The 16,914-nt window shown below is 44.5% G+C and overlaps 1 protein-coding gene across 3 annotated transcripts in view; it reads left to right on the forward strand.

Moving 5' to 3' along the window:
- akap11 (A kinase (PRKA) anchor protein 11) overlaps window positions 1-15,182 on the forward strand; it is a 29,891-nt gene extending 14,709 nt beyond the window's left edge. For 2 of the 3 annotated variants that reach the window (XM_015048575.1, XM_015048576.1), the window contains exons 6-12: window positions 2,147-2,405; window positions 3,457-7,831; window positions 7,967-8,107; window positions 9,273-9,359; window positions 12,703-12,746; window positions 12,857-13,056; window positions 14,231-15,182. In XM_015048575.1, coding sequence (XP_014904061.1) covers window positions 2,147-2,405; window positions 3,457-7,831; window positions 7,967-8,107; window positions 9,273-9,359; window positions 12,703-12,746; window positions 12,857-13,056; window positions 14,231-14,404 — 5,280 coding nt within the window. In that variant the 3' untranslated portion in view covers window positions 14,405-15,182. The remainder of the gene's footprint in view (window positions 1-2,146; window positions 2,406-3,456; window positions 7,832-7,966; window positions 8,108-9,272; window positions 9,360-12,702; window positions 12,747-12,856; window positions 13,057-14,230) is intronic. The other variant, XM_015048577.1, reaches the window with a different exon arrangement.
- Window positions 15,183-16,914: the final 1,732 nt, after the last annotated feature.

The raw sequence follows: 16,914 nt of genomic DNA on the forward strand, positions 1-16,914 counted from the left end.
ATTGCAGTGACGATGTATTTGTGATGCATTCCACAATCTGGCACTTTCTCATCTCATTAAAAACAGTTAAAACCCAAGGAATAATTTGGTTTAATTTGCTGCAGTTTGGCAGCAGCGGTGGGTTCATGCATACAGGACCGACCAGGTGGTCCATTCCCACTGTCGGCGATAGACGGTGTTGCAAAGAGCAGACTGTAGGGGGAGCTTTTGTAGTGTTAGTCTGCAGTACTTAGGCCACTGAATACCACAAGCATTTTATTAAGACTTTAGGCAGCAACGTCAGGTTGTGAAAACAGTGCCTTATGTCTCCTAGAATCCCTAACCTTTGTGAAATAAACAGAACTCATTGCATACCGGATCATAATGAGGTGCAGCATGTGCTGGATGCATGACACACTTTCCTCCGTTTCAGCAATGATTGAGAACTTTAAAGGTTTTTCACACTTCATGGTCCAGTGTATTCGGTTTGACTGGGGACTAAAATTGCAACATTTGTTTCATTTTCAGCTGCTTTGGTTCTCTTCCACACCAAACGATCCAAACCTTTTGAAAAACCTGTTCTCCACCTTGCCTGTGGTGGCGCTGCAGCAAGAAACACTGAAGGAAACAACATGAAAACCTCTAAGGAAGACATGAGTGCAACTTCCTTTTGCCATAAAAAATGTAAACAAAAATGGAGTAGCGTCAGATTTTATTGTTTTTAGGATTCCTCTTTTGTTTTTGGTAAAAGACTACAAGTCATTTCTCTGGATAGCGATAGTTTCTCGCATTTGTTTTGTTGCTTTTACCCAGAATGCCCTGCGCTGTAGTTCGCTTCGGAACGATTGCATTCACATATGCGTTCAAACCGCGCTGGAGTTCATTTCAACCGAACAGAGACCGAGGTTTGTAGGCGGGCCGGCGTTTGCTTTTTGGATCCCATCAGGGTTTTATTACACCATGTTGCAAAAAATATTTTGGAAAGTTGTCCGACTTTTCTCAACTGAATTAGGACTGTTTTCCACCGCTGAATCCAGAAATGATATAAATTTTTCTCAATCAGGTCAGATTTTTATTCTTGGAGAAATCTGATCTTCTGATTAAATTAATGACATTTTTGTGACATTATCAGTATTTCTCATCTGAAAAAGGTTTTAGGAGAAAAAAACTGTTTCTGAGTGTATTAATAAGGGTTAGGGTGATTAAATGTTACAAACGTGGCTTTCTGTAAGCTGAATAATTAATATTAAGGTTAAGTACATGTAAATTGAACATTATGTCTTTATTGTGCAAAATTCTCCGTCTCTTTTATGTCCTGATGAATCTCTCCTCCTGCTCATCACTCACTGATCCAGATTCTGAGGAAACTGGTCCATATGTGAGATATCTTTCTCAGAAAATCACTTATTGATGATAAGCTATGTAGATACCAAATGGTTTGTCCAACCTTTAAAAATGGCGGTTATGTATTTACGATTTAACTAAAATACGTCTCCTTTGTTAATATTGAGCTTTTGACTGCATTTTTGACTTGAAATAAGTGGCTGTAGTTTTTTTGTTGTTGTTCTTTTGTCCATCTGTGGATGATTTACTTAAAACACAAGACAGAGTAATGTTCTCCATGTTCTCCTCCACCAGCAACCCCGCATTCCTCTGGTTGTTGACCAAAATGTTGTCGGTCGTGTCAGTCCAACAGAAACAGCCAGGGCCTTTCTCACGCTTTAGAGGAAATGCAGGTGGGATGGACGGACGGACAGATGTTGTTTTCGCAGCCCACCGCTGCAGCCTTGTCCTTCCCCGGTCCTTTGTGTCTTGTTTGGGTTCACGGAGGCCCTGCAGCTCATTTTGTGGGTTTTCTTTCCATTTCAGTCGGCGGGACCTCCCACAGATCTGAATTCTAAAGTGTGGCTTTGCAAAAACGTATTCTGTGTTCTGACAACTTGCAATCAGAGCACAGACATAACAATAGCACTTCTATCCCACTCCTGTAACGTACAAGAAAATCCCCATTTGAGTTCAGCTGAACTTGCTGAGGTTAAAAAATAAAAAAATAAAAAAATCTTATCCAAGACTTGCAGAACAGGGACATGTCAGTCCTCTTGTTTGACACAATTTTTTTTTTTTTTTCCGGACATTAAAACATTTCTCTTTTTGTCTCCCCACCCAGTGTTGGCTAAAGGCTGTGTGTGTCCTGAGGCACAACCCCTCCACAGGCGTGTACCCCAGCGTAGCGTCTTTGGTGGGATTGTTGGGATGCTACATAGCGGGGGTCCGCTATGTGCTGGAGCTCCAGGATCTTCAGAGGGGTCTCAACGAGCCCAGCCAGCCGGAGGAAGACGACACCAACCAGTCGGTCTCGTCGATCGAAGACGATTTTGTCACTGCACTGGAGCATCTGGAGGAGGAAGACACTAGAGACAATCCCTGTAGGTTCACGTAAGGAGTGCTGGGATTTAGCAGGATCTGGGGTTTAAAGCTGCAGTGTGTAACTTAAAAAATATGGTTTTGTTACGTAGTTGTTGAAACTGTCACATTAATATGTAATATATACAGACAGATGAGACAGATAATATGTGAAAAAATGGAGCTCCACCCAGTACTAACTGCAGAAATACATCTCTGTCAGAAACAGTCAGAGCCAAAAGGAAGGCTTAGCGCTGACAATTAAGCTCAAGTATGCGCCACTCCATTCTCTTCCCCTACAGCGTCTTTCTGACAGTATGTTAGGAATGCTAAGATTAGTTAGCATGGCGGTGGACAAAAACTGCTAATGGCAGTTGTTTGTCTGCTATTAGCATATGTAACGTCGCACAGGCAAGGATGATTGACAGCGCTAAGACCCTCCTACTTGCTCTCATTTGTTTTTGACCAAGAGTAGCTCAGGAAGGAGGTGGAAGCCCTCTCCAAATCCAGCATGTTCCTAACCTTTCCTTTAAACTGCCCTAAAATTGGTTGACGTTCTGCTTCCTTTCTGCTTGCAACCTGCATAAACCGCAGATGTACGTCGACATGTCGCAGCACATACACTCTGCCTTTGAATAGCTTCTGATATCTCGTTTAAACACCTCACTGATGTATAAAATGGTTTACGTTTACACTTCACATGGTCTTCTTCACACTGTATCAGCATTCATGCTGTGTGCGTTTGTTATTGTCATCCCATCCTAGCAATGTTCACCGATTGGAAAAAGAATGCATTTTTGAGTTGCTAATAATGTCCCACTTCCACCCACCAGCCCGCTTCTCGGTGCATCAGTAGTTAGGGTGAAGGTTAGGGAAGCCATCTATCGTATTTCCTAAATTTTTGCATGTAGGTACTAAAACATCAACTAGTTTGTCTCAAATGTTTAATTTCCTCCTCGATTTTATTTAGCTTCCTTTGTGGACAGTCTTTTACCATCTGATTGTCCTATTTAGTTATTTTAATGTAGTTCTAACCAGTTTCCCCTTCCTTCCATTTTCTGTTCGCCTCCTCAGCTGCAGCTGCATTTTGCCATTTTAAGAAGCGTGACGTGGCCTCACAGACCATCCCAGCCCACAAAAGAAAGAAGGAATTGTCAGGCTCCCGCATTATCATAAGTTCATCTTCCAAGAAACATTCAGCCAAACATGGTCCCGATGTTTCAGTCACAGTGCAGCGGTCATCGTCAGGGGTTGAATCCCAGTGGACCTACTGCAGTCCCGGAGCTCGTCCGGCCTCCCCTTCTGCTCAGCTTAGCGAATCAGAGGAGTCCGACTGCTCCAGCCCCAGCCCGATCATTTTCCTGGATGAAGTGGGCTACCAGAGGAGCCTGTTGGCTAAGTTGGACATCCCCCAGGTGCCAGGGGGACCCAGAGATCGAGTTGAAGACTCAGACTCTGAAGTTAGTGAATTCTTTGACAGCTTTGACCAGTTTGATGACCTGGAGGAGCTAAGCTCAGAGAGCTGCACCCTAACTCTCCCTCTGGACTCCATCAGTGCCTCAACCGCACAGAAAAAGTCTGAGGCTGGTTCCAGCGGTCCCACTTCGAAGTATGTTTCCAGGGGTTGCTCAACCAAGAGCATGAACCCTCAGCGCTTTGACCAGCCCACTCTCCCAGCCAATGTGAAAAAACCTACTCCTCTGAAACCAGGTTCTCCCTACTCAGTTCACCCCGACATGTCCGACTCCCCTTGGTTGGCGCAGACTCCATCTGAGGAAAACGGAGGACCTCTCTTTAGTCCTGTCAGCTCTTCTGCCTTTAGTCCTTTGGTGGAGACGAACGGACCACTGGAATACTTCTGGAAGACAGAAGAGAAAGGGGAGGACAAGTCAGAGCTACGTAAACCTCAGGACCTCTGCTCCTTGTATAAGACCTACTCAGACTTTGCCAACAATCTGTCCAAAGAAATTCTAGGATCGGTGTGTGGTTTCCAATCTGCTGTTGACATCAGTGACAACAAGAATCTAAGCTGTGTCTGCCACAAAGAGTTCAAGAACCCATCGGGCTATCTGATGAAATTGTCAGACATTCAAGAGACGGTCACAGTAGCCAAGTTGCAGAAGAAGTCCCAGTCTCTAAAGGATGGCATTCAGAGATTTGCTTCTGACCTGGTGGAGATGAGCTTGGGGAGCGCCCTGCGAGACCTCCAAAAAGGCGTATCCTCCTGTACCACCACCCTGTGTCACCTGGCTGCTAGACTCACCTCCTCAGTTTTTCAGATGGCCTTTCACGAAATTGGCATGCGACGTGCGTATGTCTTGAAGGAGCGAGCTATCAACGGATTAGCTGGTTTCCTTGTTGGTGAAGCCATTTCTGGGGCCCTTAAAGAGTTCCTCACTGTAAAAAAACAGATTTTCCACAACACAGTCACGCAGTTTGCTGCCGACCTGGCCGAGGAGCTGGTGTTTGAAGGCATAATGGAAGTGTGTCAGTTCTCTCACCCCTCAACCCCTATCACACCCAGTGATTGGGCTTTTGGCCACGGGCAAGCAGAAGAAGAGGAAGAGGAGGTGGTCTCCTCCTATGCTTCGGATTTGTCCGAGTCCGTCATACAGGAAGCCTTCATAGAGCTCTCTCAGGCTGACGTTGCCTTTACGAGCCAAGCGGCTATCAGTGTGTCCTTGGATAACGTCTGTTACGTCAATGCTGAGAACACTAGCACTCATACCAGCAGCATATTTGCTAACAAACAGGTTTTAAGCTCCAGCTCCACTTCAGCAGCTCCAGGGCTGTCAGGAGAGGAGGCTTCCTGCACAGTGAAGAACGCTCTCTTCACCGTCTCAGGCATGGCTAGCTGTATTCCTGTTCCCCATGCTGGCCAAGCCCTCTCCAGCTTCCAGGATCCAGAGGAAGCTTCCCAGTACAAGTCAGATAGCCCAAAGGTCAACACCAAAAGATTAACTGTAACATCGACTGACAGTACCTCCTCTAAACACTCTCACGCTTACCATCACGAAACCCAGAACCCCATACCTGTGGGAGGCTCCTCTCAACAAAGATTATTCCAAAACTTCTCTGGCAACATGGTGGATATGATTGTAACTGAGGCCTGTGAGCTTATTACCACTTCTAAAATGAAGAAGGGTTTTGGCGACTGCACTGACTTCCTTACAAAGTCCATCGGAAGCCGAAGGAACTCCTCCTCAGCGCAGGAAACGGCAGATTCACCTTCAAAGCACAGAGCAGATAGGGAGCGCTTCAGATATGACTGGTGTGTCCGACAGGGGTGGACTCCTGAGTTTGCTCCTCCTGTTTCCTTTCCAGCCGGTTCCTCCAACCAGGGGAAAGTCCAGTGTGAGACGGGTCCCAGGGGGAGAGGCGTGGATCAAACGCATCCTGTGATGATGGATACTCTCGATGTGCCTAGTGCAGCTCTGCTTGGACGGGGCCGGATATCTGGCGTTGCGGATGATCCACCTCCAAGCTCTGGCCAAAAGTCTGCAGGGACTCCTGGTACCCCTCCTTCCACACCTCAGCAGCCCAGTGAAGTCTCTAAAGAAAAACAGATCAAACAGTTTTCCAAGAAGCTGAAAAGCAAGCTAGCCAATGAGTTTTCCCCTGCGACTCCTCCCCCAACGCCTCATTATCACCCTGAGCCAGGTCCTGGCCCTGAAGACGCCATCCCTGAATCAGACAAGGCTGAGTTTATGCTCAGCCTCATGCGGTCTCTGTCTGAGGAGGCAGTTGGTGATGAAGATGTTGAAGAGGAAGAACCAGTTGAGGAAGAAGGTGTTAGTGGAACTAAGAGAGGTGTAGAGGCAGACTGTGGGCGACGGGACCTCCATCAGGTGTCGTCTCGTAGGATGTCTAACAAGGAAGCCCTCCACTACGCTGAGCGTTTGGCATGCCACATAGTTTCTATGGCGACTGAGATGGATACATTAGGAGGGTCAGAGGAAGAGGGCGAGTTAAGCAAGAGCAGCGAGCAAAGGAGGGACAGCGTGGCTCAGTTCTCAGAACAGACCCTGAACACGTTGTGGGTGTATGCGGGTGAGGTGGCAGGACAGGTCATAAATGATGTGAAGACAATGGTTAGCTCCAGACAACAGTGTCCCTACCACAGAGCTCAGGAGCTCCGAAGAAGAAGCTTTGACAGATCCAGCTCCGATGGTTGGCGTCCGCGCCACCGACACCAGTCTCAGCCCAGTACAGACCAGAGCCGAAACTCAAGGTTAGCGAAGCTTGCAGAGCAGTGGTCCAGTGACCTGATAGCTTCAGTTTCTCAGTCTCCCCATTCCACTTCAAATACCAGCTCCAGCTCTGGTATGTCCTCCGAGTACCCCAGCTGTGAAAGTGTGACAGATGAATATGCGGGCTACCTCATTAAGGTGCTGAAAAAGGAAGGCGGCACTAGGGAGTTGGTCCTAGACCAGTATGCAAGCCGCCTGGCGTACCGCTCTATTAAATTAGGCCTGGCTCATGCTAGTCGTAAGAACAAGCAAAGGCCCTCCAGCAGCCGCCTCCTGTCCTCCAAGTCCCTGCCGGATGAATGGAAAGCTTCTGGCAATGAGACCTTAGCATCCAAAGATAGATCAGAATCTATGGGGTTAGTGTCTGGTGAGGACACTCGGTGTTGCTGCCGGGTTTCTGACAAGCAGTGCAAGAGGGAGTACGTGGACCTGGTCAACTTTGCCGAGTCTTTAGCTTACAACATCACCTGTGATGTCGCACGCAAACTGCATCTTTCTTCAGTTCGCCTTCCGAAGTCTCTCACTGACTCCTGTCTTTATAAAAAGTCCAAAGTTGAAGATATGGCTGACAACATCATCAGGAATTCTTTCTCCTGCCCTCTGTTGTCCAAGGAGGATAAAAATAGACATTACCACAGTACAGGAAGCCTGTATGACAGGGGCTACAGCAGCAGGGTGATGCAGGTCATCGAGCATTACGCCAGGAAGATAGTTGATGACACTGTCAAAATGAGCCTGGCGTCAGTCGGACATTCCTCCTGGGAACATTCACAGACTCGTGGCTACAATCGGCACTCTCACGCCCAGAGGCTGTCTGAGGGGTCGGCTGCTGTCCAGTCTGTAGGAGAGAGGACCTGCCGTTACTGCCTGTCTCAGGAATGTCCTCACTGTACCAAACTTAGCAGACACCCTTACCAGCCTGTCTTACAGAGAAGGATAAGAGCATCAGAAAGTCACTTGGCATCAGAGCGCCTCCCTAGTGTGGAAATTCCTAAGATCCACATCGACCTGGACCACAGGGCAGCATTCGCAGAAGAAGTTGTGTCTCTGGCAATGGAGACGGCTAAGCGTGAGCTAAGCAATGCCAGCCTTAATGCAGACAGTGGGATCGGCCATGATGGCACCAGCTTCGCTGAGAGCCTAACAGCAGAGATCATGACATCAGCGCTGTCTAACATCTGTCAGGCTGCCAACATCAGGTATATGTCCTTCAGACTCTTGGACTGTTTTTGCTTAGGACTGAATGGTTTCTGTAGCATGAAAGCAGCATTGTGTAATTAGCGTGTTTGCATTTTTAAATAACGTGGAAATACTCACTTTATCTTTTCATCTAGTTCTCCAGGCCGGGAGCCGACTGAGTCCACAGTGTCCCAGCAGCTGAGTGTGGGAGAAGACAGTCTGGGCAGCTGGTCCAACCTGAGCTTTGAGGACGATCACCCAGATGACAACAGCAGCTTCCTCCATCTCAGTGACAGGTAAACGACCTCTGGCTGTTTCCCACATCCAGATCTCTGCACAACTGTCGGAAAACCTGTACTGTTGGTTAGGGTGAGTTAATCCGTAGGGAATAATCCGTTGCAAGATGCAATCATACAGGTCTAACTACTCCTACAGTGCTCTTTATGTTTAGTTTATCAGTGGGAAATTTTGCTATTTTAAGGCTTTTTATGATTTTTTTTTTAACCAGGTTGCCAATAACGATGATCAGTCTCCTATGGGTTATCTTTATTTGTAGGATGTCTGAATATTCTCCCATGTCTGATTCCGTACTTTTGCTTGAGGTCATAGTTGTAGTTGAAATCTTGTTTGTAGGTGACTCCCCTGGAAATGAGGCCCCCGTAAAAGTGTTTCGTCTCTATGGAAGCAAAACTGACAACATCTGCCATTCTTCCCTCAGATACCAAAACAACACAGTGTGTGATCTAGACCAAGTTAATGTATCATAATATTTTCTAAAGGCGTGTCTGTGAGTTCTCTGTTCACTTCTGGCTCAGTCTCTGTCAGAACAAAGTCCATCATGTGTAATTCATTAGAGCCTTCCGGAACCATTTCCGCTCTGTCGATGAAATGACACAAGAAAGCAAAACACCTTGATGGGCCTATTTAGCCAAGAAGCACGGTGATAAATGGAGCTTGTTTTGGCGCGTGTCACTCAGTAAAACCACAGGAGAAAGCTGAGGTAATTGCTGATTACTGAAGGTGTGTTTAGCTATCAATTATCCACACCTTCCAGAATCTCTGAGATGAAACCCATTGCAGTTCAGGAGATCCTGCCTGCTGGCTAATTACTCAGAATACAGAGACTGAGTGTTGTGCTTCTGTTGCCTGCTGGTTGTCTTGGTGGAACCTACATGAGTACCTTGGTTGTGTAGGGACAACAGCACAATGATCTCACACGTTTAAGTCTTAAGCAACAAATGATTCAGTGGGGAGATACAGGGGAAAAATCTACCTCATCTGGAAAACCCTCCTTTGTTTTGCGCCTCACCTAACAGTTAAAGGACTACTCCAAATCTCCAGAATAATTCTTTACTCTGACTATTGTTTATGTACATTACATGAGGGATAAGAACATGAGGAAACTGATCATTATTGTATCATCTGGCTCTGATGTTGATGTAAACTGCCTTTTCTCCTCAGCAGCAATGGGAACAGCAGCAGTTGGAGCAGTCTGGGCCTTGAAGGGGAAGTGTGTGAGGAGCGCATGTCGTTCTCCCCCTCTGACAGGTTGGTCCACCGCAGCCTCGTACCGCTTTCTAAACACTAACCCAGATCAGGAAAAGATGCAGCAGTAGCTGTATTTCCATCACAAATATGTGCAAAACTTTGTCAATACTCTGCTTATGTCAAAAAACACAAGTTTGCAGTGGCCGTTTCCTTCATATAAGAAACACATTTAAGTGGGTTGATACAGTAAGTGATTAAAAAAACATGCTGCGTCATGATCCCCCAACTACTTTCTAGCGACTTCTTCTTTGTGGTTTGCACCAGTGGCAACATCCAGTTGTTGGTCCTGGTGTGATGTGAAAAAAAATGCTTCCATTGCAGTTTTGTGAAATAAACCAGTTTTGATATGGCCAGTAAAAACACCTCACCGTAGCACAAAACTTTTTAACGAAAAATTAGAGTTTTGTCAAAATTGCGTGTTTATCTCCAAAATGTCAAATTACGCAATGCTATGTTTATGGAAACACAGCTAGCATGGTCAACCAAAATAAAATGAATTCCTAGCATTGACATTTCCCTTTGATCTTTTACTGACGACAGAATGAGCCGAACATGACTGTTTTATTATATCTGAATGTTCTGAAAAGCCAATCTACGTGATGGTGTCTGTCATTCAGTGAATGTCTCCCGGACGAGCCCCCAATATTTTGTGATGCGCTGCTCAAAGGCTGTAGCTTAGAGGGGAAGAGAGGAGCAGATTTGAATTAGTTGAAACAGCATTTATTTCACATGAAATTAGAGAAACCAAAGAAAAACCGCAATGTTGCCAATGAGAAAGGAGAGGGATGTTATATTCTTGACTGACAATACTGTACAGCTGACTCCAGTTTCAGTCAATGCTCCCTAACTTGGAGCACTGAAAGACACACATACACACACACACACACACACACATTCATGCCTACATAGGCATGTAGGTTTCGGGTACATGCCTAACCCGAAACTTAACCCAAATTCAGTTCACACCTTAGTCGTAAACCTAACCCAAAAACAGCGCTCCTTCTTATGGGGCCTGGTCTTTAGGGAGCAGTTGATCATCCCATTGTAGTATTTGTTGAAAACAGTAGCATAATGAGGTAAACAATTGTGAAACACACACAATCCTAGAGAAAAGGCTGCAGACTAACAGTCAGTCCAGTTGTTGTCATTGAATTATGCAGAAGTTAGCATACAAGAAAAACAGAAACGTCTAAAACAATTACTCGCCCTATAAACGTATTTCACCTCCTTGATTAAAGGAATTAATTTGTGGTAGTGAAAATAAAATGAAGCTAACAGTGATGTCTTTGGTTCATGTGAATTGAGTCTTGCATGGTTGCACTGCAGCTCTCCACATAGACAGGTTTCATGATATATGCTTGTTTACAGCGACGTCTGCATTCAAACTGCCTGGTTAATGCTTTTATATTTCTACATAAACTTCCTTGCTTCTAGGATCTGTTTTTTATTAAAACACTCATGCTGTCATTGTTACTCACCCAGATAAAGAAGCCAAGGAGAAAAAAAAATTACCAACTCCATTACCAGGCATTTCTGAACAGAACCTTTTTTTTCTCTATTTTTATTTATACTTTCTCACATGTACAGCAGGTCTAAGTCATTTCAATCCTTCCTTTGCACTTTATTTATTTATTTTTTATTATTCTGGCGCAAAAAGAAATGTTCTTCTGAGGCTGATCTCGTTTTACCATTCATCCCATTTTTCAAACAACTGCTGCTTTTGGTTGCCTTCTCTTTGTTTTCAATTTACATGAATCCAACTTTTCTTATTTTATGTCTATATTTTCTTTTTCATATATCTCAACTCAGGGCCTTACAATTGAATTGTTGCATAATAAGAGGAGAAAAAGTATCAAAGCCATTTCTTTACAGCACTTAGACACTTTAACTGGCTTTCAGCATGACTGCTGTCTATATTTCCAATAATTCCACTGACTTGCTGCATGTCCAAAGTCCTCTTCGCCACTTTGATGAAGAGTTCGTATTCCCCAACATTTGATGATGACAAAGATTTGGGCGAAAAATATTCTGTGGACTAATGAGACAAAAGTGGAACGCTTTTGGAAGGCGTGCTTGCCCCGACGCCTCGTAGCTACAAGTTTGCTCCATCAGGCTTTGTTTATGATCCAAAGCACACCAACAAATCCATCTCTTAATAGTTTGAAAACAACGAAGGCTTTGGAGCGGGCTAGTCAAAGTCCGGACTTAAACCCAACTGAGATGCTGTGGCATGACCCCAAATATCCTCAATGCCCTCCAGTGATCCTGAATTAAAACAATTTGCAAAGCCGAGCGTTCCAGCATTCCTCCGCCGTGATGTAAGAGACCTCACGCCAGGTATCACTTACTCATGATACCTGGCGGTTGTTGCTGTTAATTATACTTCATCTGAAGTAGTTGTATTTAATAATAGGCATTTTTTTCAAGCTGGAACTAGTCGGATTGTGCTGTACAAGATGGTGTGTAGCCTGCAGGTAACAGTGGCGCTGGGAGCCGGTGTGTTGGACGTGGATACGTTGTATATATTTGGTGTTTTCTGTTTCTCGGTCCCTAAAAAAAGCCGGCTCAGGTATTTGCCCTCCTTTTCACAGATCCAGCAGAGTCTACGTGTCTGTTGCCACAGGCTGTGTCAACAAGTCTGTGATTAACAATCCGAGGAGGAGAAATTACTGTTTACCTGTTGGCGAGGATCAGCAAAACTGACAGAAAAGATATTGGGGCGAAAACTGATCAAGATGTTTTTTTTATTGTCGCATCTTAGCCGTCATCAGACAGCCAGGCCAAGCAGCAGTCTGTGCTGAAATCAGGAAAATCGTTTCTGCTGTGCTCCTCGTCGTCCTTTGCGTGCAACTTCACATACTCAAACATTTAAAATCTTCACGTCCTCTGAACAGTTTCACATTTTGTCATGTTACAGCACAGCACGTCAAACTCGAGGCCCGAGGGCCTAATTCAGCCCGCTGTACCTTCTTATGTGGTCCTCCAGACTCCAGAGAGACGCATAAGTAGATCCTTCAGGAATTCAATTATGTGTTTGTTTACATCTTTTAATTTAGTTCTAATATTGTACAAAAAGCCTTGGGTGGTTCAATATAAAATCTGTAGAATGTACCAATTTTTCTTTTTTTTTAACTGATTAATCGTCAGGACTGTCAATCACAGAAACAATCGTTAGTTGCAGCTTTTCTAAATATCCCACTTTGCGCGTTGCTCTGTCACGTGGAATACTTTGAGGTCACTATCTGACATTTGTTCAGGGGGCGAGAATACTCTGGAAAGAACTCTGCATTCTCAACCATTGCTGTTTGGTCTCTAACCTGTGTGACATTCTGTCGTCCAACAGCGACAACACCGAGGACAAAGAGACGGAGGTCAGGGAGTCCAGTGGTAAGCAGCGTCGGCGTTCTGTTCCGTCCCGTGTGCCACGCTCCGGCCGGGTTCTGAGAACCCGGTCCAGAATCGATTAACGCAGAGCTGCCGGCCTTTCTGTGCTGCAGGGACGCTGTGTGCAGACCGGACTCCGGCACAGACCGCGCGCACCGCTCTGCTCATCATCAATTCAGACTTCAGGGAGCTCGGACGCGGCCTCCAGCACGCGACCTCTGACCCCCAGCTCAGGAGCATGCTGCAGTGGGCGGCAGCCTCCGTGGTCGACGTCCCTCAGATCCAGCTGAACGTGGACAGAGAGCTGCAGCAGGTGATTCAGTGGAGCGAGTCACACTTTGTCAAACTGGTGATAATTGACTGCGTGTTGCAGCAACAGTCAGATTATCATCAGCGGTTACATTAAGATTTAGTTTAAATCATTTTACATTCAGCTCGGCGTTTGTTTCAGTTCATTCTCAACAGTCCCGTTCAGTCTAACAACTGAGTCCGGTTTGTTCCGCTAACAGTTACAGGAACACGAACGCAACGCCAAAACACTGACGGTCATTACTTCAGTGACAGACGGAGGAGAAGAAATAAAAACAAACAAAGGTTGTGATTGTTATGGAAGTATGCAGAAACTTTTAATTTATGTAGGTTTTTAACAAACTGAACAAATGCTTTTGTTCAGTTCAACTCTAAAGCATTTTTAAAATTCAGATTTTCTGTTAATGTTGAAAAACAAACATGCTAAAAGCAGGACTTGTACACTTGTGTGTCAAAATATAATTTCCATTTATACATTTAGTGACTGTGATCAGTGGTGATGTTTTTATTTGTAATCTGTTGAAACGCTGAAGGTGTACTTAGTTTCTCCCATTGTGCTATGATTTATGATTTGATGAAGAAAAAATTTTGCTGTCATGATTTTTTTTTAAAAGGTGAAAAGTAATTCAGCCTGGCCCAGACTTTAGAAAGGGCTGACAGGGCCCACATTTTATTTTTTAGGATTGGGGGCCCCAATGATGTTTTAAAAATTTAATTAAAGATTTGTGTTTTGCATATCTTATTTTATATTATATTATATTATATATAAATCTCACAACCTGATATTAGAGGAGTTATATTTATATTTTGGGAGTTTTATGAATATAAACCGTATTCAAATATTTGAAAATGATGTTTTATAAGATTTTGCTTGGGAGCAACCTGGAGCCATTGGCCAGTGGATGTATTAAACCTACCACGCATCAATTCATGTACACGACTACATATTAATGTTCTGTAAATTGCCTTAGTAGAAATATTTTTCTGTAGCACATAGGGCACCAAAACTAGCTCCAGCCCGGGGCCCCACTTCCGTGTAAATCCGGCCCTGACAACCACAGCTGTTTCCCATGACTGCATGCAAATTTTTTAGGTGATCCTAATTTTCCGTCATCCTGTGCATCTGACCCCTTCTTCTAGCAGGAAGCCATTAACCAGAACTCTGTCTGCCCCTTCAGCTGCCCGCTGTGGTGCAGAAGCTCCAGGAGAGAAAGTGGAAGGTGGCAGATCTGCTGCACATGCTGCTGCGCTACCAAGAGGAGAGCCTCTGCCACGCGCCGCCGCTGCCGCCAGGGGGAACCAGAGAGACCCAGCACCCCCCGCTCTTCCAGTGGCTCCTGGAACACGCTTAAAACCTCCTGATTTTTGTTTTTTTGTTCTTTTTTATTATTTCAAGAAAGGCCTTTTAGGATCTCGTTAGCCACCAGAGGGCGCCACAGAAACCATGTTATCGGTTCCATTCCCTCCCTCAGTTGGGCAGCATGTTACAAAGAGCTCCTGGAGCTGCATTTGTGTTTTTTCTCTCCACCTTCCTGCTGTGTTGCTGCAGAGTTTTCCTCATGTCTCCAGGTCGGATGAGAGGAGTTGTCTCCCTTTCTACCCCTCTTGTTGCCTCCACCCCTCCCACCCACGCTGCCAAGCCTCCCTCTGTTCTGGAGCTGAAGAGTCAGAGACCCACCCCCTGTGTTTCCAGACAGACACGGATGGAGCTGGGAGAGAGAAAATTTTTTTTTTTTGTTTTTTTTTCTGACAGGGAATCCCCACAGCTGCTCAGCAGATGATGTCATCACATCCACTGCTCACCTCCGTGGTGTTTCCACATGTTCAGAGACCAACGATGCACCCAAACACACACACACACGCACGCACACACCACACCCTTCAAATCAATTCAAAGGAGTAGTATTATCCCACCGTTTAGTTGATCATCTGAAACTTCCTGTCTTTCAGTTCACTTCAGTGAAGTTTTTGTGAAGAACTGAGACTCTTCATCGTAATTCATCAATGTGCTGCCAAACACATTGTTAAGCTGTCTGTGAAGGTGTGAGAAACCTTTTTCTGCTACTGTCACCTTGTGTTGATATAAGAAGCCATAATCGTGGCTTTAGAGAGATAAATATGTTTAAAAAAATGCCTCATGAAGGAGTATTGTTGTTGACTGCAGAAAAACAAAATCTTACCAAGTATTTTTGGTCTGGGTTCTAGTGCAAATGTCTTAGAACACTGGAAATAAGACAAATCTAATTTATAAGTAACTTTTCAGCGAGATACAGGAGCTTGTTTTAAGTTGGTAATGCCTTAATATTTATTTTACAAAAGTACGAGTTCCACTCTCAGATTATTTAACTAACAAGGGGTTTTGTTTTAAAGGGGAACTATTTAAAACAATAAATTGTTATTTGCACATCTACTTGGGTTTCTACTGCTTCTAAAAAAACAACCAAAGTGCTTTAAAAAAACAACAACAACCACCCAGCCTTTTTTTTGTCAATAAATTAAAGTTTTTTGGTGTCTGGAAAATTAGCCGTTTCAAAAACCTTCAGAATGTTACCTAGCAACCCAAACAAAGTCCAGCCCTTCAGTGAAACATATGTTTCAATCAATATTAACAAATTATTCACATAAGCTTTTACATGTTGCTGATAAGTTCATTCCAAGTTACTTTTGCTTCATTTTAAGTCTGCTAAGATATTTGAACTAGAAACTAGATGAAAAAAAAAAAATACTGGGTCAGATTTTGTGATTTTTTTTTTTTTTTGTAGAGAAATGAATCTGTTTGCTTCATTATAACGTCCTCAGTTGTCAAACTTAGTAAGAAACCCCAGAGTGCATGATGTTTACTAAAGTTAGAGTAATTTAATATAAACAAAAATCATATTTTATTTTTTTTTTCTACACAAAAGTATCTAATCAAACATGACATGCTGCTTAAAATATCTCACTGGTGGGAAGCTGCCAGACGCAGCTAAAGATGACTCCGGTCCAGTCAGTAGTAGCTGAACGGGTCGGTAGTCATCTGTGGGGGGAGAACAGGTTCAGTTCGGGGAAGCTCCAGTGACGCAGACGGTAATTAAAAGATGGAGGAGATATCTGCATGTGCATAGCTGAAAGCAGGACTCACTCACACAAACACACACACACACACTCTCTCTCTCTGTGTCACCTTCAGGAGTGTGAAGGCCACACACACACCCTCGTTGGTCACCGTCGCGAGCCCTCTGCCGCTTCACACTCCATACCCGCCGTCCTGAAAACTGAAAGAACTACGTCTGTGTTTAATTGATAGTTTTGATACGGGGGACAGAAGGGTGGCGTCCATGCTGTGGGGTCCTGGTGTATTATTTTTAAAGCCCAGTGTTGGCGGTGGTGTTCGCCTCCGTGGCTCATTCACGTCTTCTTTCTGCCTGCTTCACCTGAGCGGTATTGCTGTCGTTAGTTGTGTTTCCATTACAAATGGGCGCAAAACTATGTCGGTATTGGGTTAATGTCGACAGAACACAATTTCCCAGAATTTGTGGTGTTTTCATTAAAGGAGAAAGGCGATTAAAATCGCACGCGAGGGCCGCTGCGGCGGCGCGCGAACCGGGCCGCATGTCTTCCCTCTCCCTCACAACCTGTCTGACCACTTTCAGATAAAGGCCGTAAAACTACTTCTTTTTTTTATCACTTTTTTTTCACGTTTTAAGTCTTTAAAAGCCATGCCGCGCTTTCATCCTCCTTCCACTTCCTTCCGTCTTTTCAGCCAGTTGTAACATCCGGTTTTTGATCGCATAACTCCTGTGATGCGAAAACGTTTTTTCATTGCAGTGTTACAAAATACGCTAATTTTACAACCGAAAGACCACCTCAACCTAGCACAAAA

The sequence above is a fragment of the Poecilia latipinna genome, unplaced genomic scaffold (assembly GCF_001443285.1).
Source record: "Poecilia latipinna isolate Pla-1442-1.1 unplaced genomic scaffold, P_latipinna-1.0 Scaffold892, whole genome shotgun sequence".
Lineage (NCBI taxonomy): Eukaryota > Metazoa > Chordata > Actinopteri > Cyprinodontiformes > Poeciliidae > Poecilia > Poecilia latipinna.